Source organism: Amblyraja radiata, chromosome 1 (genome assembly GCF_010909765.2).
Source record: "Amblyraja radiata isolate CabotCenter1 chromosome 1, sAmbRad1.1.pri, whole genome shotgun sequence".
In the NCBI taxonomy this organism is placed as follows: domain Eukaryota; kingdom Metazoa; phylum Chordata; class Chondrichthyes; order Rajiformes; family Rajidae; genus Amblyraja; species Amblyraja radiata.
Genome location: NC_045956.1, coordinates 130,103,492 through 130,131,436, shown reverse-complemented (window position 1 = coordinate 130,131,436; position 27,945 = coordinate 130,103,492). Strand labels below are relative to the sequence as shown.

Sequence of the window (27,945 nt, the reverse complement as noted above, 5' to 3'; positions counted from 1 at the left end):
GACTGTGCACCTGTAGAAGTTAGAGAGAGTCCTCCTTGACAAACCGACTCTCTGTAATCTTCTCAGGAAGTAGAGGCGCTGATGAGCTTTCTTGATAATTGCATTAATGTTCTCGGACCAGGAAAGATCTTCAGAGATGTGCACGCCCAGGAATTTGAAGCTCTTGACCCTTTCAACCATTAGACAAAATATTGGATAAGCCACACTTGGAATGCATTGTACAGTTCTAGTCACCACACTTTAGAAGAGATGTGGTGGAATTCTAAAGAGTGCAGAAGAGTTTCACCAGGATGCTGCCAGGAATAGAGGGCTTTAGTTACAAGGAGTGATGGAAAAGGCTAAGATTATTTTCATTGAGGCACAGGAGACCAAGGGATGGCTTATGGATGTTTATAAAATTATTACATGCCTAGATAAGGTACATAATTACAGTCTTATTCCAAGGGTAGAAGAGCCTAAAGCACAGTCTAGAGCAAGAGTCTAGAAAAGTCCAGAGTACATAGGGTTAAGGTAAGAGGGAAATATTTAAAAGTAATATAGGAGCAGGTTTTTCCTCAAAGGGTGGCAGGTATAAGCTTCCAGAGAACACAAATGATACAAATACAATAACAATGTTTACAAAACACATTTGGAGAGCTATATGGACAGTAGGCTATTGACATGGATAGAAAATGGTTGGCAGACAGGAAACAAAGAGTAGGATTTAACGTGTCCATTTCAGAAAGGCAGGTGGTGACTAGTGGGGTGCTGCAGGGCTTGGTGCTGGGATCACAGCTGTTTACAATATATATGAATGATTTAGATGAAGGAATTAAAAGTAACATTGGCAAATTTGCAGATGACACAAAGCTGGGTGGCAGTGTGAACTGTGATGAGTTATGAATTTGTAGAATTCTCTGCCTTAGAAGGCAGTGGAGTCCGATTCACTGGATGCATTCAAAAGAGAGATAGAGCTCTTAGGGCTAAGGAATCCAGGGGTATGGGGAGAAACGGGGAATTGTGAATGATTAGCCATGATCACATTGAATGGCTCGAAGGACCGAATGGCCTACTCCTGCGCCTATTTCTATGTATCTATGAAATTAATAATGGGATGTGGACCAAATGCAGAAAAGATGGGGTTAATGTATCTCAGTACTATTCTTGTCCTCCAGAGATGCTGCCAAGGCCGCTGGGTTATTCCAGCACTTTGTGTTCATCAAAGAACGCAACTTCACCAGGTATAAAGTCAGCTACTGGTGATATGCGCGGAGAGCTTTTTCGGTAGTTCGTTTGGATCGAGAATGACATGCTTGCACTCGGGTTTTGTCACTTCTGAGACCAGTGAGGGAATAGCAGATTTTTCGCAAAAAGGAAAGCAGGTGTTGCTTGAGGGACGACGGACCCTTGGTCGGTTTATGGGGGCGGGGCGGTGTGTTCAGGAGCCTGATGTCTGGCATTTCAATAACGCGATTTGCCCAACCGAGATGACTGAGAATTAATTACTCGAGACTCGTTGCTGGGGATGTTGGCTAATCACAGTTAGAAACATCGAAACATAGAAAACAGGTGCAGGAGTAGGCCATTCGGCCCTTCGAGCCTGCACCGCCATTCAATATGATCATGGCTTAGTTACCTTCGTCTGCTGCCTCCTACTTATTCCGGTCACGCTGAGCCGGACAGGGGACTGCCTGCCACCCGAGAGGCAGAACGGGCATCGAATCACCCCTATGACTTGCCCTGTCCAGTGTACCGGACCTCCCTGCCAACCCTTGGCATCTCGCCCTCTGCCAGAGATTTTGTGAACAATTTGTGGATGTCTCTGACAAAACATTAAAGGCAATAGATTTAAATAGCTTCAAGATTTTCTTTGAAAAGTAATTAAAACAAGAAAATTATGGCAAATTATTACTGTTTAAACGGCAATAAATGTATGGGTTAATATCGGCATTAGGAAAGCAGATACCCTTATGTCTCTCATTTCCCGTACCCTTTATTTCACTTGGTGTGTTTACATTATTTACTCGTACAAGATAAGATCTTGTGGTTTTAGTCATTATTGAAGTTATACGTTATTATGTAATCAGCCGTCTTGTGAATTTTTTTATGTCCAATGATTACGGTGCAGGGTTGCGTCAGTGAGAGTCAGGTTACAAGATAGTGGGCATTTGCCACACAATATAGCGCATAGTACCCAGATAACACGCACAAAGTGAGTTTGGACTGATACTATTTCACTGTTTAAGATTACGTTTTATCGCTGTGTCTTTTTTTTCCTTGCGGTGCTATTCAGCTTTCCAAACAGACGCCCTGTCGATTTCATGCAATAACATGTTGCATGTAAACTTGGAGCAGATTTCTTCGTGGGCATGTCGTGGTGGAAAAAACACACTGACATTAATAGATTTGAATAGAGGTGGTACAGAATGAGACTCAATTAATTTAAAATTACTGTCATAAATTATTGGAAGTGTAACTTACAATGTTAATCGGTTCGGTGATGAATTGGTATTAAAAAGTATTAGCTTGGAATAATTTAAATCACTGAAAAGTAGCTTACTATTATTAACATGGCAATAAAAGCTTGAGTTCAACTATATACTTTCCCGTTAAACTTTTGTAGTTTGCTTAGTTGTATTTTGTATAATGATAATATTTCTTGATGGGTTTATGCCCGGAGTCTAGATGTTAAATATATATTTAGAATTGAGGTTTCAAGGTATTTAATTTATACAGACGGCTACTCCACAGTTTCTTGATTCATTGAAAGATGACAAGCAACGTCAGTGATTGCTGTGGAGTTCTCTATATGTGTTATGGAATAAAGGGTATTTCCTGAAGTCAAATTTGTACAATCATAAATTGAACATAGGGGCCGCGATTCTTCTTAAATCAGTGGGACCGCGATTTTTCCTAAATGAATCTCCTTGAGTATCACTGCTGAAGCTCATTGCTTACTTCAATAAAACGCAGTGTCGAATTAAGACGAAATAAATTAGGGAACGCTATACACATGTCCCACACCAAAAGCATGCATTCGCACGCGTCTTGAAATCCTTGTAGTTAGAGTGGAAGCAAATCATCTTCGGCTAGTTGTATAGGTTCTTCTGCAGTTGTATAGGGTTCTGGTGAGACCACATCTGGAGTATCGTGTACAGTTTTGGTCTCCTTATTTGAGGAAGGACATCCTTGTGATTGAGGCAGTACAGCGTAGGTTCCCTGGCATGGCGAGACTGTCATATGAGGAAAGAAAAGACGAGGCTTGTATTCACTGGAGTTTAGAAGGATGAGGGGGTATCTTATAGAAACATATACAATTATAAAAGGACTGGACAAGCTAGATGCAGGAAAAATTTTCCCAATGTTGGGCAAGTCCAAAACCAGGGGCCACCGTCTTAGAATAAAGGGGGAGGTCATTGAAGACTGTGGTGAGAAAAAAACTTTTTCACCCAGAGAGTTGTGAATTTGTGGAATTCCCTGCCACAGAGGGCAGTGGAGGCCAAGTCACTGGATGGATTTAAGAGAGAGTTGGATAGAGCTCTATGGGCTAGTGGAGTCAAGGGATATGGGGAGAAGGCAGGCACGGATTATTGATAGGGGACGATCAGCCATGATCACAATGAATGGCTCGAAGGGCCGAATGGCCTCCTCCTGCACCTATTTTCTATGTCTATGTTTTCTATGCTAGAAGCGACCCATTATGGTCGCCAAACAGTTGAATATAAATAATTAAATGTAAATCAAGAAATAATTTTGAAATTGCCCAGAACTACCAACTGTAGCGATCCGTGTAGTGTGCCGCAATATGCTGCAATACCCGCATGTACGGTTCCACACATTGAAACACTGGCCACGCATTAAAAGTACTTCACCGCTAGTAATGTGTTAACCCACGTGTTTCTCATTTACAGGTCAACTCAATTTCTGACAATACGAAAATAAAAATGAAACAAAGGTCTGTAAAATGCCATATACTGCACATATCTGAGGTGTGTTTAGAATGTGTGTTGTAAATTTGTCTTTTTGTATGATTGTTTAATATTAAACAAATTTTCGGGAAAATAATGGCATATCAACATCTATTTTGCATTTAACGAAACTCACATTTAAAAGTCTGATCATAAATGTGGACCAGCCTTACCTTCCAATTATTATAATCCCACGTAAGTGCAGCCTGGTCCATTTCCCTTTCAGTGTAATATGCCATTTACCATACACACAGTGAAGCTCGTCAATTAAATAGTTAAAAATTTAAAAAAATGACCGAGTGAAATCGCATTTAGCGCCTAGTCTGCTTAAAACAGATTGCCTGCCTTCACAATGAGAAAAGAAGAATAACATTTTAACGCACAACATTGTGGGTTTTGTTAAGGAGTTAATTTCAGATGTTCACTTATGCACCAGTTAAAGATATGTAATTGTACATTTTAACACGGGACTCTGTATAGAAAACACTCTACATATTTGGAAACCACCCATTTTAACATCTGATATTAGAAATATTAAGATCCTGTTCTCCGTTTGCACCCGGCTACTACTGGCACTTTGAATATACAATACTTATATCTTGGAATACAGTTATCGCATAATTGATTTATTATGCTTTAAGTAGTATGGGTCCAGTGTAAAAGAAAACTGAGATAAATCCTTCTATGTTGACTCAAGATCATCATATAGTGAACTCAGTTTAGTTAGGCTACTTTTACTTCGGCCAAAATGCTTGACTTTGAAATATCGCTCCCATCTAATATCGTAAAGCATTGCATTTCAAATCTAGAATTAGGAGGGTGTCACACCAGACTGATTTAGTTCTGACACTTGCAAACTTGGGTATATATTGATGTAGAGCGCCCCCTTTCAAGCTATATTTACAAAACGATATTTAAGCGGTTCCGTCAAAATAAGTTGATGCACCATAGAATGTATTAATTTTGAATATCTGGGTAATTGACAGTACGATTATTTGCAGTCCGATACATAAACTATAATTATTATAATCAAAAGTTTTCAAGAGAGAGTTAAATTTAGCTCTTAGCTCTTAGCGCTAAGGATGATCAGCAATGATCATATTGAATGGCGGTGCTGGCTCGAAGGGCCGAATGGCCTGCTCCTACACCTAGTTTTTATGTTTCTATAATCCGTATAGATAGCAAAGTGCTCAATAGTACTGTTGGGTTTCTATAGTAACATTTACCCTTCTTCAAAAAAAAACATTCATATTATGTTGGGCCTCACGTGGTCGCTCTTCCCCAGATACGTATTGCTCGAATGGCTTGCAAGACCTAGACAAAACATGATGTGCTTCAGCTTGACATTCCTACTTTGTAAAGAACGTTAGTTCGCTTGTTAAATGCCTATTGTAATCTCAGATGTCTCCCTAAATTGAAGTACCGGTGTCTATACTAACACTCGGAAACTCTATATCGCTTCATCGATCAGCATATCACCTACATATTAATTTAACCAAATATTTCCCGTTGTGTGCATGTTTATTCGCAACTCAATAAATCGAGCAGTCATACTTTTCCGAAGTATACATTCGAATTATTAACTCTGCAGTACACTTTTCGCTGATGGCCAATTAATATTAGTAAATAATAAAACATGAGTAACATATTCGGTGTATTTATTTACGTCCATGTGTAGCCAGGAAAAATGTGATTAAATCCCAAATACGCAAGGTAAACTGACAAAACGTTGACACTTGCAAAACATTGAAGTCTGAAGGTCTGGACCCGAAACGTCATCCGTCGATGATGCTGCTTAACCCATTGGAGTTACTCCAGCACGTTGGATCTTTTATTGACAATCGCGACATTAGCGTTTATTCATAGTACTGTAATAACGTTCAATGAAAGATACAATCTGATTTATATTAAAGCGTTCTAAAGTTCAATTTTCGAAGTTTCGATAGATTTTCTTTTCTTTAGTCTGGTGTCATATAATTTCATAAGTCGCTGTTTCTCACTTAAGTTACTGACCACTGTTCATTATAAATTCATAGCAAAAAAAGTTACAAATTGTAGTCTATCAACGTTGTAGACTGACTAAATTCAATTACTTATCAATTTAATTTAATTTTTAAAACATATTGCATATATAGCATTAACTGTACACAGTGCACGGCGGAGTTTTATTCCGTTATAAATTTGCTAGGAGAAATAGATGTGCAGATAGGAAAATACTGCTCTTTAATGCTCTGCGTTCTTTTCTATATGCTTGCATGCAAGATAAAGGGAAGCGAGCGTGGTTTGGATCCGATGTGTCAAGTAGCCGGATCAGCTGGCTGAAGGGAAGTATGCACTGTCTCTTTAAGCAGGTTGTTGCGCTAATGAATTGCATTCTGTTGATTTGAAACTGAGGCTCCAGGCCGCTGTCTTTCTCCTGGCGGTATAAAGCCCTCTCAATAGATTTAGTGCTAATATGGTACATTTGTTCTACACATTCAGCAGTCAAGGTCCATGAGATTAAAGATCGGCCACCTCTGGAGAATAAAGAAACCTCCAGGGAATCCAATAAATTTGATGATTGATTTCTCTGGTGCATTTTCCTCCGGAATAGAATTCATACCTCAGCACAATTCCTCTGCATTGCCGCTCTAATTTAGTTTACGTTAACTTCCCTCGTTCATCAGGCTTCCAAATGCAGCAAAAATTAAAAAAGAAAGAGTTATTGTTGTATTGGCTTCGAGTGGGCCTGGAGTATACGATCGGGATATAATATAAACCAGCCTGGAATTAAATGATTACGCATGCAATCTCCGTAAAAGCATATTTTAAATGGGTTTTTTCTCAGTGCTGGTTTTATAGATTGCTTTAAGTAAGACCAGCTCCTGTGGGCTTTGGCACAGTGCTTTAAAAAAACGCTCGTTTGAACAAGATACATTTAATCTTAAAACTGTAAGAGCAACGTTAAGGAACCGTCAGCTGCACCGTTGTCTATAGTGACAGAAACGTGTCTTATTCCCACTCGGCTATTTATTTCAATAAATTCACTTTTTTTAGAATAGAGTTAATATCACTCGCTGAGCCATTATGGCAAATTGTGTACTTAAGTCAGAACTAAAGGTTGAAAATCTTTCAAGTTCTCTCACAGGGGCTCTTGTGTTGCAGCGTCTGTTATGTGCTTACTCTAACAAATTGCAGCCTGGTTGTACTCCATCCCCACACAGACTGTTAGTTTCAACTGCGTTTTAATAGGGTCTGACATGCTGCAATGCCGGTGGAGATAGCTTTTATGCTTCTTTTTACGGTACACTCCAAGTTTAGTATTTATATTAACATCAAGAAATGTCAGATTGTCGCGGTAAACGGTGTCTGAGACATTCGCTTTTAATTAACGTTTTAGTAAGTGGACAGGATCTTGGGACATCCCGTTGCAAATTCTTTGTAATATTGCTAGATCTATGAGCTTAAACGCACAGACGAGGTTCCTGTGTTGGAGGGCTAACGGTTAAAACTCTTCTGCGCTGCGCAAAAACAAAGCCGTTCTGACCCGCTGATGTCATGTGGTGAAAGGTTACTGATCATTTAGTTTGCTTTTCACGCGTCGTTTCCTGTGGCTTCCACGGATAGGGAAAGCAATCGGTCCGCACCCCCTTCTCACGCAGGACATCCCGCCCCTAAAGTAGCTCAAATGCAAATATTTGTTTCATAAAACGTGAAACTGACGTTTGGTTTGTGTTTATGAAATACGACTGAGAGAAAAATCGACTCTTAAGAATGTTAGACACAAAAAGCGGGAGTAACTCAACGGGTCAGGCAGCAACTCTTGTGTATCTGGGCTGATGTTGACAGTCTCGATCCACACGGGTTTCCTCAAACACTGCAGATGAGCCTGTCGCACTTTAATTCAACTCTCATATCCTCAACTCCGAACCCAACTACTAATATTTACCCACTAATATTTAGTCGGATCGAAGTTAGTGCAATTATTATCCCTAACAAGTGAGCTAGAACGCATATAGAACTGTGTATATAGATCCAAGATTTAAGATTCAAGAGAGTTTATTGTCATGTGTCCCAGATAAGACAATGAAATTCTAGCTTTGCTAGATCGACAGGGGCTATGACAGATGCTGATGATTTCTGTTATTTTAGCATAAAACTCCACCGAAAGCATAGCTAGTTGAGGCGAAACAACTCTATTTCACAAGCAGCATAATTTTCAAGGTGCCTGGGCGTTAAATAGCAAGGAATATATTATCTTATGTCTGTGGCACCCTGCAACGACTTCATTGAGCAGCAAGTAGATACCATTTAATTACTCCACCCCCTAGACTGAAGACAAGCCAACCTAATGTGCAATGTGAACTGAATTTGCTTCAAGGAAGAGCAGTCCGCATTCTCTTTTGGTTTTGAAATGCAAAATGTCAGCAACCACAAAGGGGAAGTGGTTAGCCACATTTACAAGGCGGAAGGGGAAAATATTCAATGTGCCTTTTCCATAGCTGTCCTACTTAAAATACATACACACACATATCGCGTAAATATGCTTATGTGCCTGACACGAAGGATATGTAAAGCGCCAGTGTTTCAGAAAAAAAAGCTAATGAAAGAATGGATTGAATTTGACGGCCACGCATACTTGTAATGCATGATTCTAGCAAGATACCAGACTTTAGATAAATCTACGAAATATTTCTTCGATTTGATATTATTTAATTTTACATTAGATATCTCCACAAAGGGAATTTACACTACAAAATTCCACATTTTTTGTGTAGACTTAAAAGGAACTAAACGTAAGCCATGTGTTTTAATAAACCTTGTGATTATTGAAATTAAAATAAAACTTCGAACAAGAGGTTCACAACAAGATATGACGTAATATCATTTAAAATACCTGAAATATCATATGTATCGTTCCGTTGTCAGAAACTGGGGCAATTCTGTGCAACTTAGCGATTCTTAGTTAATGTATTTAACTAACAGACTTAGAGCAAATGTTTGCAAAGTTTGTGAATGTCGTCTGCAATTGCCTGGACAGGGTGGAACACGAACAAAAAAATAGCCCATGGAGGTCTTGTACCCCCGTGAAAGCAAAACAAAATGATCAGGAATCGTCTCTTGTCTTTAAAATCCTACCACTCAATTATAACATTTGGATAACGACAATATTGTTCTGATTATATTCCTAAAATAGAATCATAGCAAATTGGTGGGGAAGGTGGGCGTTCGGCCCGTTGAATTCGTCCCAATCAGCATAAGTGCTGCCCAGTCTAATCCTACTTTCCAGCCATTGATCCGTGGCCCTGCAGGTCACTGCTCTTCAAGAACACATCCAGGCATTTCTTAAACGCATTTTTCAGGCCATGCGTTCCAAACTCTTCCCGCCCTTTACGTAAAAACAAAACCTCGCCTCTTCCCTCATCCTCGTAGTTGCTTTAAATCGACGTTGTTTGGTTGAGTGTCCCTCTACTCAGGGAAATGTGACCTCTCTGTCTACGCCGTATTAGACGCTCAATTTATCTTGCGCTTCCATTGTCTCCCTTTCAATGGTTCTAAAGGAATCAGCCCTAGCCCTCCAATTGTCCACATATGTAAAAATATATTCATATTAATCATGAACTGAAATATTCACGCTACATCCTTAAATCTGAACTGACTTTTGGCTGACCAACGTGTAATTCGCTTTATGGGACATAAGATTCAACTCTACATCTCTGTCATTGTTATATAAAGCTGATTACATATCCCACCAAAAATGGACTGTCGTATATTTTACTACACGTGCTTTGTAAACTAGCATGCAACCGTGCGTTGGAAACGCCCAATGGAGGGCAGTTGCTCAATCTCTCCCTTGTACATTGTTTACCGCGCGCACAAACACTCGCATATAATTTGTGCAATTATCCATCCTGTAGGCGAAACCTGTATACTGAAACAGAGTGTTTATCAAATAATTTGTTGCTAAAAATGGATAACAGATGAATGGCGCCATTTTATAGGTGAGTTTAAAGCTCATAAATTGTTATGGAGAGAGGCTTGACTGATCAGCCCCTATCTCCACCTCCCCTCGTCAAGGCAACAAACAGCTCTGTGATAGGCATCACAGATTGACACGTCCTGCTAGACAGACTGTGAAAATTGCAGAAATATTTATATTGATGAACTATAAAAATTACACACCTAACAAAGGACATACTCACCTTTATTAAAACATGGATTTCATGAATGCAAAAAAGCTTAAACCATCAGAGACATACATTCCCTACATAAAACCGATCCCTTTTCACGTAGACCGCTCCGTTCAATTGAATTATATTATTAATGCTAGTGGTTATATAAGCCTCGTGCTGGAAGTTAGCACCGACACAATTGTGAGATTATTTTATTGAAACCGAGAATGCAATTCTAATCACAATTTCAGTCAACCAGTCCTACAGCAGGAAGAATAAACAATCTGTCCGAATTTAAACCCATTACCCTTCATTATTTTGTCTGCGGAATTAACGTTACATGTTCATTTCAATTAATGGAAATAAATTAAATAGCATATCCTTTTAAAGTTGTATTACATTTTGGGATTGGTAGGTGTGAATTGATCATTGTGCTTCACCGGTAATAGCAACAGAGTGAAGCTGCTCATAGGACAACAGATATATTCAAAAAGTATTACAGGCAACTCCTCGAGTGTGAGGATGGGTGTAAATACGTTGCGTATTCGTTTTGCGAAAGGATAACCTTGTTTTAAACGACGGCCTCCCATGGAGCATTTCTCGTGCCTGAGTATTTTGGTATCCCATCGTCTCTGGCCTATCTGTATATTTCGGAACGGGTGACCGTGCTCCAGCAATGTCTTAAATCCTCATGACACGGAGCCTAATGTGGCCTCGGAAAACGGCACACAGCAAATTACACTCAGGTGGATGGGGGTTTTTTTGTCCAGAATAATACTAATTTCCGTCCTGATGCCGTCGCTTTACATGGTAATAATTTAAATGACCGCATTATCTAAAAAAAACATTTTGATGACAAATGGAAATGTGGAGAAAACCAAATTCAAGAATTATCCTTAGCTGGTGTTCTTTAATCATTCTATTCCATTTTAAAACAAGCTACTTTCTTTGCTGGAAAATAATTACCGGCGACCACCCCCCCCCCCCCCCCCCCCCCCCACCCCCCCCCCCCCCCCCCCCCCCCCCCCCCCCCCCACCCCACCCCCACCCCCACCCCCACTAATTCAAACTGGGTGGAAATTACAGGTTGGCGCGTTGAATTTCAATAGGAAACTGATCTGGAATTGTCAAGAAGATATTTGGGAGAGGGACACCTCGGGTCTCAAAGCGCAGGTTTTTCGGACAATTTACTGTTCTATTAACGGCGGACAAACGACTAACTGCTTTGTTTTCTTCCTCACTGAGCTGTGGTCCGTCACTACAGGCTTCCACCAAACCACGTGCTTATTTGTCAGTATAGGACTATTATCCCCAATTAGTCTTTGTAATTACGTATTGGGCTTACGCACAGTTGAAATATATATAAAAAAACGCACCGCTATCTGCTGCTCGTGCCACCCACGTGTGTTACTTACAAATAGCTGGCTTACATCTAAAAAGCTTGGCTAATTAAGTTTGTTCAATTGTGCCCTCGCGAAAATGCGTAAAAGGACGAAGCTCGTTATAAGTGTTTGTATTTCAAAGGCAGAAGATGCACAAATGGACAGTTCAAGGTCCAACGCGCCAGCCTGTTACCAGTTGCAGCTCTGTATCTTTACTCAATCTGTTTTTAGTCAGCATCAGCGAATCATAGATTCGGGCAATTTTAATCAACGTTCTATTCTTTTTGCTCACATGATATCATCCAGTCTTTTCGTTACTCTTCTTTGGCCTGTTTGTGAGCTCGTATGGTTTACAAATGTATGTACACTGGCGCGCGTACACACTAAGTAAGCACGGGGTACAATGTTGATAGGAATGGCATAGAGCTTTTCTAATGCGAAAGACTCTGGAGAAACGTTCGTGATTCCTGATTACGCGGCTTGGTCCGAAACAAGCACAACATTAGCGAATTTATTCACAGCCATTGGAAAGTTAACAGAATTGTTCAAAAATGTGCAGAGAACTAACTGCGGCTGTCGATTAGGCCTAAAGGGGTTATATTCATTTTGGCAATACTCCGCTCTATTTGCATTTATTTGGGGCCGAGGTCTCCAGGTTAATCATATTCAATTCAGAAGATGTAAAAAAGAAACACATCTATGAAGATTTCGGGAGAACCAGGTTTTGCTGAGCTTGCTCCAGATCATCAGCCGAACCTTTGCACGAATTCTGAATCGCTAAATTGTAAATATCAGTAAAATTATTTATTCATATATTCAGACTCAATGATACCCTTAGAGTCCTTTCAATCAAACGTGCTCTTATCCAGATGCTGTGCGTTTTCCAGGAGTGAGTTTAATTGATAAAATACATACACCTTCATTTTGCAAAATACCTTCCCATTATTTAATTGTTGCTCATTAAATCAGATTTCGCCTTTAAAAGAATATCGTTGAAAAGTATGATGCCTGATGCCAGCTCTTACCTTAATGCTGCAATTTTCTGACATATGGCGCTAAAAACAGATTGTAAAACTTCAGATTTGAAACTCGGCATAATAGATCAGCTCTTATTTTGCCCATCGCATTCTTGGCCTGAAGCATTTCCCGCAATCTTCTCCAGAAAACAACTAAGACAATGGATTATCTGCACTGAGTGTTGCACTATAAACTTGTCTAATGGAAACTCTGGGTATAACAAGATGCATATGTTGCCCTCATATTTATTTATTCAAGAAAGATACAAGTCGTAAAACAGTCAATCGAAAACAGTTATAGTCGCATTTTATTGTTTCGGTTTATACCGTGCCTGCAGTGGAAGCAATATCGCGTTTATTGCTGCTGGGCGCTCTCCTTGCCGCACACTGACCTTGCCGTGCACTTCGCTAAACACCTAAACGTAACGCGTTCAAAGAGATCCGATTGCGTGGTTATTGTAACTTATTCGCTATCCTACTTACAACCCCGCCAACAAAGATTTTGTCAAACATTTGTTTGTAAAACAAAATGTCCATTTCCCATGGGCTGCTGTGCTGAAAACCGCATCCTGGAAGATTGTCATCAGGCATATGATTTCGGGTTCCAATTACCTATGGAAGGGCGGGAGAAAATTAAACTCTCTAACTTAAACAATTGCAAAATATTAACAATAATGCTGAACCTTTGAAGTCTATAAACGCGAATTGCAAAAGCTCAGAGAAGCTTATGCCATCCCGCCAATGTACATGTGCAGGTGCTGCTCTACAGTCGGAGACGATCGCCAAATGCAAAACAGAGCGGGGACTGTTCAAATAATAGAAGGCTGGGAGGCAAAATCCGGAGGTGGAGGCGGACCTCAGAGAAAGAGAACATGGGAGCAAGAGGGAGGAGAGAGAGAGGGAGGGAGAAGAGGTGGTATAAGTCGGGGCAAAGAAAGAAATGAAGCTGAAGGGCCCAAGGGTTTAAGCGAGAGGAAGCTGCAGCGGCCCCACAGCCCAGAGCGCACCGCTCTCCTGCCTGTAGGGGAACACAATGCAAACCAAAGATCTTATAGCGGGCTCTGCTATAGGATCTTTGATGCAAACATCTGGTGCTGCTCGGGTCGATGCTGCACAAGACCAATGGCAGCGCAGTGAGGAGAGAGGCCGGAGGAAGAGGGGATTGAGTGACGTAGGGGGGGAGGGGAGGGGAACCCGGGGAGGACGGCTTGCGTCTGACGTCAGGCGCCCTCGACGTCAGGCCAATGGCGAGAGGGTGGAGGAAGCGCAAGCGGAGAGTGAGAAAGATAAGGAGCAGTGAGCATGAGCGGCAGGACTGCGCGCACCGCCTCTGTGCACAATCCCTACCCCAGAGTCTGGCTGCAGCAACGACCGCACTCCTCTTAACCGGCCCTCCTCTGTGGATATAACCAAGGACTGACTCCCTGCCTCCCCACCCTTGCAACAACAAAAAAACAAAAAATCCAAGGGGAAAAGCAAACAAACAAAAACTTTTGCACAATAACAAGAAATGGGAGACATGGGAGATACACCCAAAAGTAAGTTTTCTTCATCGCTGTTGCATTTCGAAGATCGGATTCAGGTGCAAAGAGTTGACTAGTTCCTGTAACTGTAACTTTACTGTGATCTCTGGCTTTTTTAATTTCATTGCTCTTGAACAATAATTGGGTTATTTTGGTTTATTTCATAAGTTGTACATCAGTGGTCTTAAGGCTCAGGTTAAAAAAAATAATGAATTGAGGGTCTGCATTGTTAAATGTATTCCCACCACTGGCGATATTGTAAATAAAAGGGTAGAGTTTAAGTGAAGCAGTGCAAAACATTTAACAGCATTTGGATTACTTCTTTCAGAGCCTTGTCAGATGTAGCGCAGATACATGCATCTGAGTTTTCAGGCTCTGCTAAGATAAGCACAATTTGATATTACTAAAAATTGTATACTTTTGAAACAAAAACCCATATTATTATAATGTGATGCATGGGTTTATTTTTGGAATGTTTTCTAAACATATACATAAATAAGCACGCACTTTGAAGAAAAACGTTGCATGCTGCTAAAGATTCTTCATAATTATATTTTTAAACATCAGAAATCTATTCCTGCACGCATTTTGCTGAAGCAGTGTGAAAATTCAAAAAACAGAAATGGAAATTCATTTCCTGCTAATTTAGAATCTTTTCAACTAACCGTCAGCACGAAAAGAGTACATTTAACAGTACCTCCGTTGTTTTAATGTCCTATTTTGGACGCCACCCTGTAGTAATACGGCCTGAAAATATATCTGAAAATCTCTCCAGCAAATATTACAGATAGATACTTTTAAAAACGCAATAGTCGAATATATATCTAAAACAAAAGCCTTTGATCGGTTTCACGACACCATTTTCATATCAAATTACAGAAAAGCGCCTTATTTCACTGTGTGTCGGTTGTGGGAATCAGATTCATGATCAGTATATTCTTCGCGTATCTCCGGATCTGGAATGGCATGCCGCTTGTCTAAAGTGTGCAGAGTGCAATCAGTATTTGGACGAAACCTGTACCTGCTTCGTTAGGGATGGCAAAACATACTGCAAGAGAGACTATATTCGGTGAGTGAAGATTTTGTATATTTTAAATAAAGATAATATTCCAGCAGCATCGTTCCTGTCCTGTCTCCAAAAACACCCCCCCCCCCCCCACCCCACCACCCCCCCCACCACCACCACCACCACCTCCTTCCCACCCACCAACAAAATGTTAACCCTTGGATGGCTTTATTCCATGTATGTCCTTATCTTATCTTAACTGAGGAGATCAAATTGCCCATTATTTGGCAGCGAACAATTGGAATATTTATATCATGTAACTGTTTCCTTTGGTACAGACACATGAGTCTGTGAACTGAGAACATGCGAATTTCGATACCCCTGACTCTGATGTCCACGCATCACAACTTTTAACAACCGATTCGTTGTTTTAATGGTTTGCGGGGCACAACAAATTCGTTTAAAAACTTCGCTGTCATCAGTTTAGTCTGTGCATTTCCGAAAGTAGGTAATTATAGATTGGGAATGAGGCAGGCGAACTGACAATGCAAATCAATTCTGCGAGCACTGTCATGTGGAGAAATAGTGGAGCAGAAAGGTGATCTCTTACCAGCACAGTAGTATTCACCCAGCATCAACCTCTCCAATGTAAAATGTTGTGCATAGACTGGCGTGTTGATTTGTTTAACTTCTACCAATGAATTTAAAGCACTCAATGTTTTAGGAGAACAACCATAAAGGGAACTCTTTGCTATACCCTGACAAACAATATCAGAAACACCATCGTTCATTGAAAACCCACCTCACAAAATAATGAGTTTTATTTTAGATGCTACAACATGACAATCTTAGTTTGGATTAAATATCTAAGAAATAAATATTGATATTTAGTATGTCAATGCGCAAGGATTTAACTTTGTATCAGGCTGTACATTATGTAGCCAATTTGGAAATATATAAGTAAACCATTTAGTTTGTTGTCAACTTACTTTATATTTGTCGATTATAGAGGTTGACATACTTTAACATTATGCAGAACTGTATCATGGTCGATAATTACAATCAGAATTTAAATAGGTAAATATGTTTCACGTTAAGAGTACGAAGTATGATTTGGTCTATTGTTTAAGTAGGATGTTATTTGTTTTGACAAAATAAATCCACAGAATCATATCAAAAGCAATCCTGTCTTGGTCTGTCTGCCATCGCTTTGCGTTGAAGTATAAAACTACTAGAAGCACTTTTGACCGTTAATAAACCCCCCTCTTACCTTTTGATTTGCAGATTATACGGAACTAAATGTGCAAAGTGTAATATAGGATTCAGTAAGAATGACTTTGTGATGAGAGCGCGCAATAAAGTCTATCACATCGACTGCTTCCGCTGTGTGGCGTGCAGTCGCCAGCTCATCCCCGGTGATGAATTCGCGTTGCGGGAAGACGGACTCTTCTGCCGGGCTGACCACGACGTTGTGGAGCGAGCATCGGTTGGCCCAGACCCACTAAGCCCCATGCACGGCAACAGACCTTTACAGATGGCGGGTATGTATGCTTTCAAAACTTGATTTTATTTAAGAGTCCTTGTTTATTTAATGTGATGAAAACAACACTCCTACTTCTATACTACATTTTGAACTATTTATATATCTATAATTATCGGTGGGCAATGGTAATGTAATTGGCGCAGTGAACTTCAGTTTAGAAAAAAAAATCGTACATTTATTGAAATGCTTCAAGACAGACTGGAATGTATTATTCAGATGTTGACATTGGCCTTTGTACAGTCTAAATACTTAAGGATTTGGTGTTTCCATTGAACCATATATTTTGTCCCTGATTGATATAAACGTATTTCTATAAACGTGGACTGCATTTAATTCTACCTGCTTTTGAAACTTTTTGGAGATTAAGACCAGTCTCCAGCGACACTGTGTTTCAAATTGAACTGTTTTTTTTATCATCAGTAGTTCGAAATAAGTGTTTTAAAGACACTTGTTTTCAGTTGTAAATGTTCCCATCACTATTCCCATGAGTTAATTTTATATACATTTTCCAGAATCTAAAGTAGGTAACTGAACTTTAATCCAGTGATAAATTATGCAGAATTGTTAACTGATGACCTGTTGTGTATTGTTTGCTGGTTAGTTGAATTTCCTATCGATATTTATGTAAATGAAGACATTACCATTAAACTTCGAATTTGAGAACTTGAGCAAATCTATGCTTTAAGGTGTCTTAAGGATGTTCTCTATATCGCAAATATATCCAAATGATGTTCATGAATTGATTTTTAAATATTTCAATTCATATATTTCAAAGATCGTCCGGTATTGTTTCATTGTCTATCAGGGCGTTGTTGCCTCCCTTGCTTAGATCTCCAAAAATAATTCGGTATATTTTGCCCTTATACAGTGCATTCCGAAAGGGAATCGATGTGAGATCTAGATAATTATAGGTTTGAGGACTTTTCAAGTAGTCTGGAGTATGTGATATTTCATTCTGATGTTAGTATTAGATCTTATTGTTATGCAGTGGTAGCTCTCGTTTTTTAAATTCTTTATAGTGGATCATGGTGCTAAATTTGTACCTTTGATCAAATAACTATATTTCAAATTACAACTCTACTTTTAATGATGGGCTGCATAATTCACTGCACTTGCATATTTTTTTTATAATTTTCAATAATTGATTAAAGATTATTACCCCTTTATACATAAAAATACTTTACCTTTTTTAAATTGCGATGCCACTTGCAGTTTTATCAAATGCATTGCAGCATTTTGTTCTAAACAGATTGTGAACAATGATCATTTGGGGGAATCCAATCTACTGCTGTTACATTGAAGATATGGTTCAAACGTTTCAGTTTAGACTTCCTTCGCTGGGGACAAATATTTTATTTCAGCGATACATGTGGCAAAGCATTGAAAATGTAATTTTACTCGCTGCCGCTGACCTGCCCAGAGAAACTCCGATAACATGTCAAACGTTTATTTTTCATCGCTTCCCGAAACTTTGCGGGAGTTCAGTTTCTCACCTAGCATAGCTACACGAAGAGTGGAATCCGGCCTAACATAGTGCAAAACAAAGTTGCTGTGATGTAAACCTGTATACAAGAGATGGCTGCAGCAAAAAACGACACACCACTGATCGCTTGACTTCTTTTGTAGTCTTGATTAGATCAGCAATGGACTTGTATCCGAACTGCATTTGTACAGAATTTACTGCAATTAGCATTCATCGACTAACTAGAAAATGCTTTCTTATTAAAGCCCAACCTCAAGCGCATTGTTTCAATTCTTTCTTTCGACTGCTGTTTCTGATTAATTTAAACTTAATTGATATCTACAGATAGTATACATACCGCAGTCAGAAGCTGTTTAGGATATACTGACTGGCTTTTCATGCAGTTAAATCAGTTTTGGAAGCCATATCTGAAAGTTTCAAAATTAGTTTTGACTTGATTTTAATGCAACTGCGCAGACCTAATGCTTCATTCAAGATCAGACTATGCCAAACATGTGGTTCGTTTATTTTCTAAGGAGTGTTTTTTTATTGCAGTTCGCTCAATTTCATCACTATAACTCTGGGATTCTTGTGAGATTTAATTTTAATGCCAGAACAAATATCACACCAAGCTCTGCTGCCTGCCGCGTTTTTCAACAAAACTAGGATATGTTGCCTGTGTTTTTTTTGCAGCAGAGCCCATTTCTGTCCGACAGCCAGCTCTGAGGCCACACGTTCACAAGCAGCCTGAGAAGACGACGCGAGTACGGACAGTTCTGAACGAGAAGCAACTCCACACGTTACGGACTTGTTATGCAGCCAATCCCCGGCCCGATGCGCTCATGAAGGAGCAGCTCGTGGAAATGACAAGCTTGAGCCCCCGTGTCATTAGAGTCTGGTTTCAAAACAAGCGCTGTAAAGACAAAAAAAGGAGTGTGCTCATGAAACAATTGCAGCAACAGCAACCCAACGACAAAACAGTAAGTGCCTTGACTTCCTGGACTTTTAAGGAAATATTGGGGCTGAAAATGCCCATTTCTATACAAACGGTTAAAAACAAAACCTATTTAGAACCTGATTTTTTTTGGTAAGGAATGGTATAATTGCATTAATATTAGTATCAAGCTCAATTCTAATACAATTTGTATGATGATAAATAATATTGTGTTGTTCGGATACATCAAACTCATTCTTGATGTATCAAAATGTTTCTTTAATACCATAGCTTGTGCAGATGACATATTTTCTCTCTGTCAAGCTTTGCATGTTGGTTCACTTAATTCAAATGGAATTTTTACAAGTTTACCTCGTAAGCATGGCCATTACATTCAGGCAATACTCTTAACCTCTTATTTCATAAACCAGGCACTAGTGCTTACCAGAAGCAGGCTAATTAACTTATCTTAAAGTGAATGAATATTAAATTTCCAACACTGGAAATAACTTTTATTTATATGTCACTATGTTTAGATAATACTTATCTCTTGGTTAGTCCAGTGATGATGGTAGATACAATCATCTATCTCTTCAACGTTATTAGTGATTTCTAGTCTATAATGCATTGAGTATTTAATATAAAGATTAGAGGAGAATTCATTTTGGAGTCCTAATGTTCAAATGAACTATTTTGATATGAAATTGTTACATTGAGCATGATTTATGTTACGGGGGACAGGAAATGGCTGAAAGCAATCTCAAAAGTGTTAACATTACAAGATGCTCGGTACAGAAGGCTGTGTTAAGCTTTATACATGTTAACAAATTGAAAAAAAAAAAGAAAGAAGTGTTGATACAATTAAGCAACAAGTCTTGTTGCTTGTATTTTTTTTTAAAGAATATCCAGGGGATGACAGGAACCCCCATGGTAGCAGCCAGTCCAGAGAGGCATGATAGCAGTTTGCAAGCCAATCCAGTGGAGGTGCAGAGTTACCAACCGCCTTGGAAAGTTTTGAGTGACTTCGCTTTGCAGAGTGATATAGAACAGCCTGCATTTCAGCAACTGGTGAGTGCCAGCAACATGCAGAACACCATCACCACCACCACAATACAGACTTTACCAGACCTCACTGCAATCAGGGGAACTACCACACACCAATCCATATATAGACAATTCATGGATATAAAAATTGCAGAATCCCTCTTTTGCCAGCCTTAGTATTTTGATTTTGACGACCATCAAGAACGTAGGGAGAAACTATTTTGTTTACTTGAGCTTTCTCCCACAGATCCAAGTAGTTTGTGTTTAACATAATACCCTGGAGATGACTGTTGATGTCTGAAACAGAAACTCTTTCATTTTATTCAAATTGTTGTTAAAAAGCAATTTAAATGAAGTGTTTCAGATTCAAAACACTACTGATCATGTTAATGATAACAGGTGATCATAGGATTATAGAAAGGACACATGAACCATGAGCTAAGCTGATTTCAGTTTAAAATACCATTCATGGCAATAAACAAAATGGATGCTGTTTCAATGTTGTTTCAGCTTTAGCTTCAGTGTTATTAAAAATGGGTTAATTTATCATCATAACCTCCATCCACTGGCCTAATGGGTAATGAAAGACAAAGTTGAAATGACCTTATTTCACCTAACTCTCCTGTAAAGGTGAATGTAAGGTGTCTAGCTTTATAAGCTCTCATTGATGTCAGAGTTTTGTCCTTGAATAATTTGGTGTGATTTAATTCTCTAGCATATATATAGCTATTTTACATTTTTAAGGCATTGCAAAGCCACAATTACTACATTGAGTTGAAGTTAAATCTAAATTGTGGTTCCCTGTGGTACATACCTTAAACATATTTTAGATACTTAAGTAAAATATTGGTATAAATATGTATGCAAACTGCATGTATTGTACAAATAAAATGTCTCAACTTTGTAAACCTATTTCAGTTTATCCGTTTCAGGTCAATGGCAGATTCATTGCAAGGTGTCCCAAACAAATGATAAACATATGTCTTGCTTTATTTTCTTGGGAATACCTTTGAGTCATATATTTTTAGATACTTAGTGGCAGGAAACATCATTCTCTTGTTTCAAATTACAAAGAAAGTGTGGTGCTCAAGAGTTAAACAACTCTGTGATGTCTTGCAATAAATAATAAATTGCTGGAAAATATTTTAGCTGAAAATGTACTTTTGGAGAGAAACTGTACAATTAACACCATTAAATGATGTTACACTGGGATTTACGAAAAGGCCTACCTGTGCTTTGCTATGAGACCTTGAATATTTACAAAGGCATTGTTTTAATTTTAGTGATATACGGCACTTTAGGTAACTTGGCAGAAAGCACTTTATGTTTTTAATGTAATTTGTCATTAATGATAATATTAATGCAAAACCACTGTACAGCCATAGTTACAAAAAATATATATTTTTAATGAATGTAATTTTCAGATATTTGTGTCTTTGGATTAATGTCACATTTTAAGGAGGCCAGAGATTATTGATTTGCTATGATTTTTACAGGTTAATTTTTCAGAGGGAGGGCCAGGTTCTAACTCCACTGGAAGTGAAGTAGCGTCTATGTCCTCCCAACTCCCTGACACACCAAACAGCATGGTAGCGAGTCCTATAGAGGCATGAGGAACCTGAAATCTCAGTGCAGCCCTACAGAGAGCCACGAGGAACCCTGGACCCTCAATACTCTCTGGCCCACACTTTTTAAACAAAAAAGTTCTTGCAACCTGGTCCATGTCTGATCAGAAAGCAGCCATCATCCGTTTGCACGAAGTCTCTGTGTTCAAACAACCAATGTTGTACCCTAGCAACACTGTGACGACAATCAGACACTAGAGTGGGATTTGGCTACCATCGCAAGTAGAAGAGATTCCCGAGACATCCGGGACTTCATTCAGAGACATTTTTGAAGATATAGGATGTACACTCGAGTGATCCTGAGGGAATGCATTGCACACGCAAACAGATAAGACGATCCAGTGGAGAGACTGTAGTCCCAACATCTTCAATGGTGCTGCCTAGAAAGGACATCAGTGGGTCAGCTTTGCCAAAAATTCAGAAGAGTCCCATACATCTGCAAAAAGTGGACTGGAAAGACAATCGTGACATGCAGAATGTACCACAGCCTAAGTAGTTCAGCGACTGTCCTATCGGATCAGTTCTGAAAGGTATAGTTGCATTTTTGCAGTGCTTTTAGTTGATCTATAACAAGGACTATTGGATTCTAAATCATTAGCAAATAGCTGGTTCATAAGATTACTGTCCCTACAAAGAAAGTATGAAGGCAACTACTGATGTTTCATTTTTTTTTTATTTTATCAAAAAGCTCAAGCATTGCAACAAGGTATACCTCTTTTTGCCACAGCTTCGTGGGATTTGTGTGTGAACTCGTGTCCGTCCAGAATTGTCCCAAAGATGTGTATGTTCCTAGGTTAAACCAGTTACCAACAACGGATTTAGCTCTGGAAAGAAACAATTTCTTGTTCTTGTACTGCAAAAAATTTAAATAATTTATTATTTATTGTCAACAGACTTGCCACTTTTCATGTCTTTTTGACATTTTATGTTTGCTGAAGTAAAAGATGTACTGTGGTCTTTGGAAAACATGTCTAATTTTATGTGTCCTGTCTTTTCTTGAAGATTATGTAAAACGCCATATGTAGAAATATATCCTCAAGATTATTTCACTAATAAAATCAAAATAACTGAAAAATTATGTAAGTCTTTTGCAGATTCTGCAATTACATTTTCAATAAATTAGCTTGCAAGGCTAACAGTTTTTTACAACTATTTTAGTTGATTTATTGGTACATGTTTAACGGAAGACACCAATCCCAATTTTAATCACCAATCTTTTAAAAACTCAAATATAAATATTTTGATAATTTTTCTGTTAGTATAGCCAAAATATCTATTATAGTTTTGAAGAAAAACATGTAATTAATTACATTCACTTAGATATGAAGAATAATGTTAGTCATATTCCTATCTTTTGACAATTTTTATTGTGAAACTATGTCCAGCTTGTGAACAATTAGCTGAGTTTCAAAAATCGACTTCAGCTAAAATGTTCCTTGATTAGTGCTGATAAGTTTGGCTTTGGTAAACCGCGCTGCTAGCATGACATGTTTGGTTATTGGTTATTTTGTGGGTTTTACATTAGTAGTCCTATTAACATGATTCCTTAAGGGCGGCAGATAGACTGAGAGGCGGGTGGGGGAATTCCAAATGCGGAACAGCTGGTTTGTTGTGGTAACAAAGAACTGCAGATGCTGGTTTACAAACAAAAACACGAAGTGCTGAAGTAAATGGTGATTTGTTGTATTTTTTTATGTGCGGGTAAACACATCTGGGCCAAACATATAAGATAGGAGCAAGGTCTGCTATCTATCTGTCGCAATCGGGCTAACAAGACACTTCCCGTGACACGTAATACTTTTAAATAAACAAAGGTACAGCAGCCCATTCTCCTTCCCACTATATATAGTTGCAGTGGGCAAATTAGAAATGCGCGCCCAGATCATTTACTTGATAAAGTTAAAGATTAATATGAACTGGATTCGAACTATGCAATTCCCTAAAGAAGATTCGGTTATTTTGTTGTGAGCACGTGATTGTCATGGAATCAGTTACAAGAAAACGGCAGAGGCAAGGGCAACTCACATCCGTTCTCATCACTGCAGAATCTCCCAACTGGTTGGGCCAATTGATTTTTATCTAGAGTCTGACAACTTCCTTTCCTAAAAAAAATAATCTTGCAAGTCATGATTTAAATTAAAAAAAAACATAATTACTCCACTCCTTTCTTAAACAAGTACAGTACATCGGATGATGGGTGTTTAATGATAATTATTTAAATAAAATAAATGTAATTTAATTGCAATAGAGTTCCTAAACGTCTATTAGAGTAACCACTATTAGAAGTATTTGGTACTTCTTATTTACAGACGTTTTAATTCTGCCCATGTCAGTTCAAAATTGCATCCTCATTGCATCGCCCGCAGTACATAGATTTAATGGAATGCCTATCAGTATAGGTTCAATAGTCACAGATTCTACCTGATTAGCCGTCAAAATGGACAGTTGCTGCCTCACAAACCATCCGGTCGACGTTTATCTTCTTGACCTTATTTGTCCATTTGGTTTGCCCCATGCAGTATTTTCAATTCAAATTCACGGTTGAGATCCCATTAGATGTCACATGCACCTTCTTTGCCCCGGTAGCTTAATTTACATCCAACCGTAATATATAGATGCTTTCCCACGGCAGGTGAGAACAACTGGTTTTTTTTTAAAGCGCCACATTGAAAGAGAGCGAATGTCAGGAGCTTAAAAATATCACATAAGACATCCGGGGGGAATTAGAACCGCAGCCGATTGTCTTTCAAACTTTATAGTGGTAAGATTCAAGGAGATTGTGCATTGCGAGCAACTGTAATGTATGTTCTGAAGGGACATTTCCTGAATTGGATGAGTGAGGCTGCATTATTAGGCCACAAGCGAAATTTATTCAAGGGTTAGCTTATAGAAATGTGGGAATCTACTGTCCTTCATAATCGGAGAAATTTGATGCTCTTTCTCTCTTTGCACACACACACACACACACACACACACACACACACACACACACACGTGCGTGCCCACGAAAACATTATTAGCATTCTATCGTAAACTATTACACAATTATTGTGGCCGATTTTAATTGTGAGTGGAACGTTGCGGGTGGAATTTATGTTTCTTCTGATGTTAATTGCGGAATTTAATTGCAAGCGTTACGTGTGGACATTTGGTAAATATAATTATGCACAATTTGATTTGTCAAGCGTTTGAAAAGCTGTCTCTTTAAGAGCGCGGCCAATATTTGTTCACGTTCATGCTACCTGTGTAGACGGACCATTAATGCGGATTGTATTCGGAAATATGTTGACGTAGTTTCGGGAAGCGAACGATTTAAAAAAAAAAAGTTTGCTACTAAGTGCCAAGAACGTTTGGTTTAATGTCTATATTTATAATGGCCGATGCGAACTTGCCTGGATTCTTTCGGCGGAGGTTCCTGTTCTTGGAGTTGTTTGTCCTGATAGTGGAACAAGCCACTGAATGACTTTGTTTGCGTTCAGGCGCCACAAAAACAAACTTTACAGCTCGATGTCCGAGCAGTTGACGAACAATTCCTTTTCCCACTCATCCAAATACGAACCTTCCCAACCGGTGACTAAAAGCACACAGCATAAAGCGATATTTTATATTCACAGTGTCCCTCTATTAAATGCTACTAATTACTTCTTGCAGTTCGCCTGCATTAACCTATTTGCAACCCCATCTACCTTCGGCTGTGAACCGCAAATCGTATTCCTTTTGAAGACAGCCCCGTGCTAATGTGATCTCTACAATGTTTACTTAAAACGCATACCGAGCTATTTAATTTAACTGGAGAATGTATAATTATTCTACCACATACAACTAAAACATAATTATGTGTTGAACATTTTAAGCAAGGCTTCTGACAGATACTGACAGATATTCAAATGAGATATTTCTCTGTAGTACCAAAGAGCAGGTTTTTTAAATTTGAGGTTAACATTGCTGTTGTTAAATTCTCAACATATTAAAGCTTTGTTTTGAAAATATGGCTCCCTTTAAACTTTGACATGTATTTAATATAACTTAACCTTCCGATCTGAGAAATTTGAAATAATCAATCATTTATGCAAATATATATACATCTTATACATGCGTAAGACATTACTTGTGCCCGCCTCAATGTGTGTTTGGCGACTATTAACTTGGACTGGTGTTGATTTCCGAAAATCGTCCCTTTTTAATGCTGTGAAACTGCTAATTGTGTTTGTAGCCTTGGGGTTTTATATATATTTAAGAGATCTTACAGAAGCGAAAACAACATTTAAATCCGCCCAGTGACATATACCGCCTCAGGGGAGCAAACTGCACCTCGGAAAAGGAAGATGTTTTTTTTGTTACCATTATTAAGACTCAATGGGAGTATACGTGGTGGGGAGGGGAGAGTGTTTGGGATAGTTGTGAAGAGAAGGGAGCGGGGTGGCGCTGATCACCGTTTGAAACAGGTTGGTGTATCTTTGAGCCTAATCAAAACAAGTTTGACTTGTGAGGTCTTCACGTCTAGACAGAACTGGACGCTCGGCGGCTCCTTATCTGAGAACGGAATCAGTTCACAGAGTTTCTCAATGCCCAGAGCAAGGGGCTGGCATTCCGGGACAAAGGGACCCACAGCTCACATTGACACAACTACCTACCAGACCCCGTCAGCGGCAGACTTTCGGAGCAAGGGAATATTGTACACGTTGACAACATTTCGGTAATGTTTCGGCCAGTTGACATATTCGTGACCGCACAACGTGCATACCGAGAGTATCAACTATAATATCTTCCTCTCCCTCATGAAAAAAAAATCTGGGGAAAAGTTCACTGCACAATCTCAACTATTATCGTGGCCTAGATGCACTCACATACAGGAACGATGGCCATCGAATATGCTCCCGTTATTGCAGTGGCTTGAATACAGAGTGTCGGTATACAAATAAAATAAATGAGACGTCTACATGTGTGTACCATTGGCTTCAGTGCCTGTTAAACTACGAGTTTAAAACATTTTCGGTAATGCGTTCCACGCTAATTTGTTTCTTTTGACTGAAATCTGCACTGTCAGGGGCGTCACGACCCACGTTCTATCTATGCATTCCAGCTGCCTTAACTGTGGCAGCTGTTGTACATTTCTGACTAAAACAATATCCAGTACTGTACTGTGAAATAAGAGGTACCACAGGTCTATTTGAAGTTGGTATGTAGATGGAGGAACCGGGAAGGTCTGACCACATATTTTAATTGGCATGTCTACAATCCTGATTAACGTCACAATATACAGCAAACGCAAACTACAATCCGTGCCGTCCCACCGAATGTATTTGTTGAAGGCCAGGATATTTTGTGGGTTTTCTTATTAAAATTTAAACTGGGGACCATTTCCTAATTATGACGTTTGAAACTGAGAATGTCAAAATTTCTTCGTGAAAATTATTTTGTGTTTTCTTTTTATCTCGAAAGGATCGCCTTGAACTCTATCGGCAGGGCCTACGATGAAAAAAAAGGTGGCTTGTTGAAAAGGGCCGTTTCAAACAAATGTTTCAGTGTAACAAGGGACTAGGTGGCGTTTAAGGCAAAGGTCTTGCAATACGAAACACAAGGAACCGCAGATGCAGAAGGGTCCCGATCCGAAACGTCGCCTATCCATGTCTTCCAGAGATGTTGGCCGACCCGCTGAGTTACTCCAGCACTTTGTGTGTTCTTGCAATACGAAACACCTTAGTTTTAAGTGTGAGCGATGTGGCAATATCAACTCGTTATAATATTAAATATGCATTGTCTTTGGTGCAAGTAAATTGTAAGATTAACATCGAATTACCTGAATGTCAACCATTGGGACAGGTGGTATTTTGCAAGCAGTATATAACGTGCCTTCCTTTCATTAGGACGATTACTCAAACGTTGTATATAATTGCACGCAATCACAGTTCATAGCAATCTATTAGTAGTTAGCTATAACACAGCCACTCTTGTGTGGTCGAGCTGGCTTTTTCCAAGTTATATAGATCATCATAGATAGCACCATAGATCGCACATTATATGGTCACCTTTTGCTTATGAGTAACTATGGGCCTTATTCTTAGAAGAATGGCTCTACCATTCTTTGCCTGTATCTACCAATATCGTCCAAATGCTTAAGAAGGAACTGCAGATGCTGGAAAATCGAAGGTACACAAAAATGCTGGAGAAACTCAGCGGGTGCAGCATCATCTATAGAGCGAAGGAGATAGGCAACGTTTCGAGCCGAAACCCTTCTTCAGACTTATGACGTTGATTTGATCTGTCAGAAATACCGTTCTTGGAAACAGTGTAGAAGCAACGAGCATTAC

The 27,945-nt window shown here is 39.1% G+C and overlaps 1 protein-coding gene across 5 annotated transcripts; it reads left to right on the top strand.

The window, feature by feature from the left end:
• Window positions 1-13,733: 13,733 nt before the first annotated feature.
• isl1 (ISL LIM homeobox 1) lies at window positions 13,734-27,728 on the top strand. Of its 5 annotated transcripts, none has more exons than XM_033030950.1 (6): window positions 13,735-14,035; window positions 14,900-15,089; window positions 16,311-16,567; window positions 18,728-19,011; window positions 19,866-20,033; window positions 21,506-22,786. In XM_033030950.1, exons 1-6 carry the CDS (start codon window positions 14,008-14,010, stop codon window positions 21,620-21,622), a joined length of 1,044 nt encoding a protein of 347 aa, XP_032886841.1. In that variant the 5' UTR covers window positions 13,735-14,007; the 3' UTR covers window positions 21,623-22,786. The 5 variants fall into 5 exon arrangements, with proteins under 5 accessions (XP_032886829.1, XP_032886841.1, XP_032886821.1 ...); XM_033030955.1 differs by lacking the exon at window positions 21,506-22,786 and adding an exon at window positions 27,077-27,728 and having other exon boundaries at window positions 13,736-14,035; window positions 18,725-19,011; XM_033030944.1 differs by having other exon boundaries at window positions 13,736-14,035; window positions 18,725-19,011.
• The last annotated feature ends 217 nt before the right edge of the window (window positions 27,729-27,945 follow it).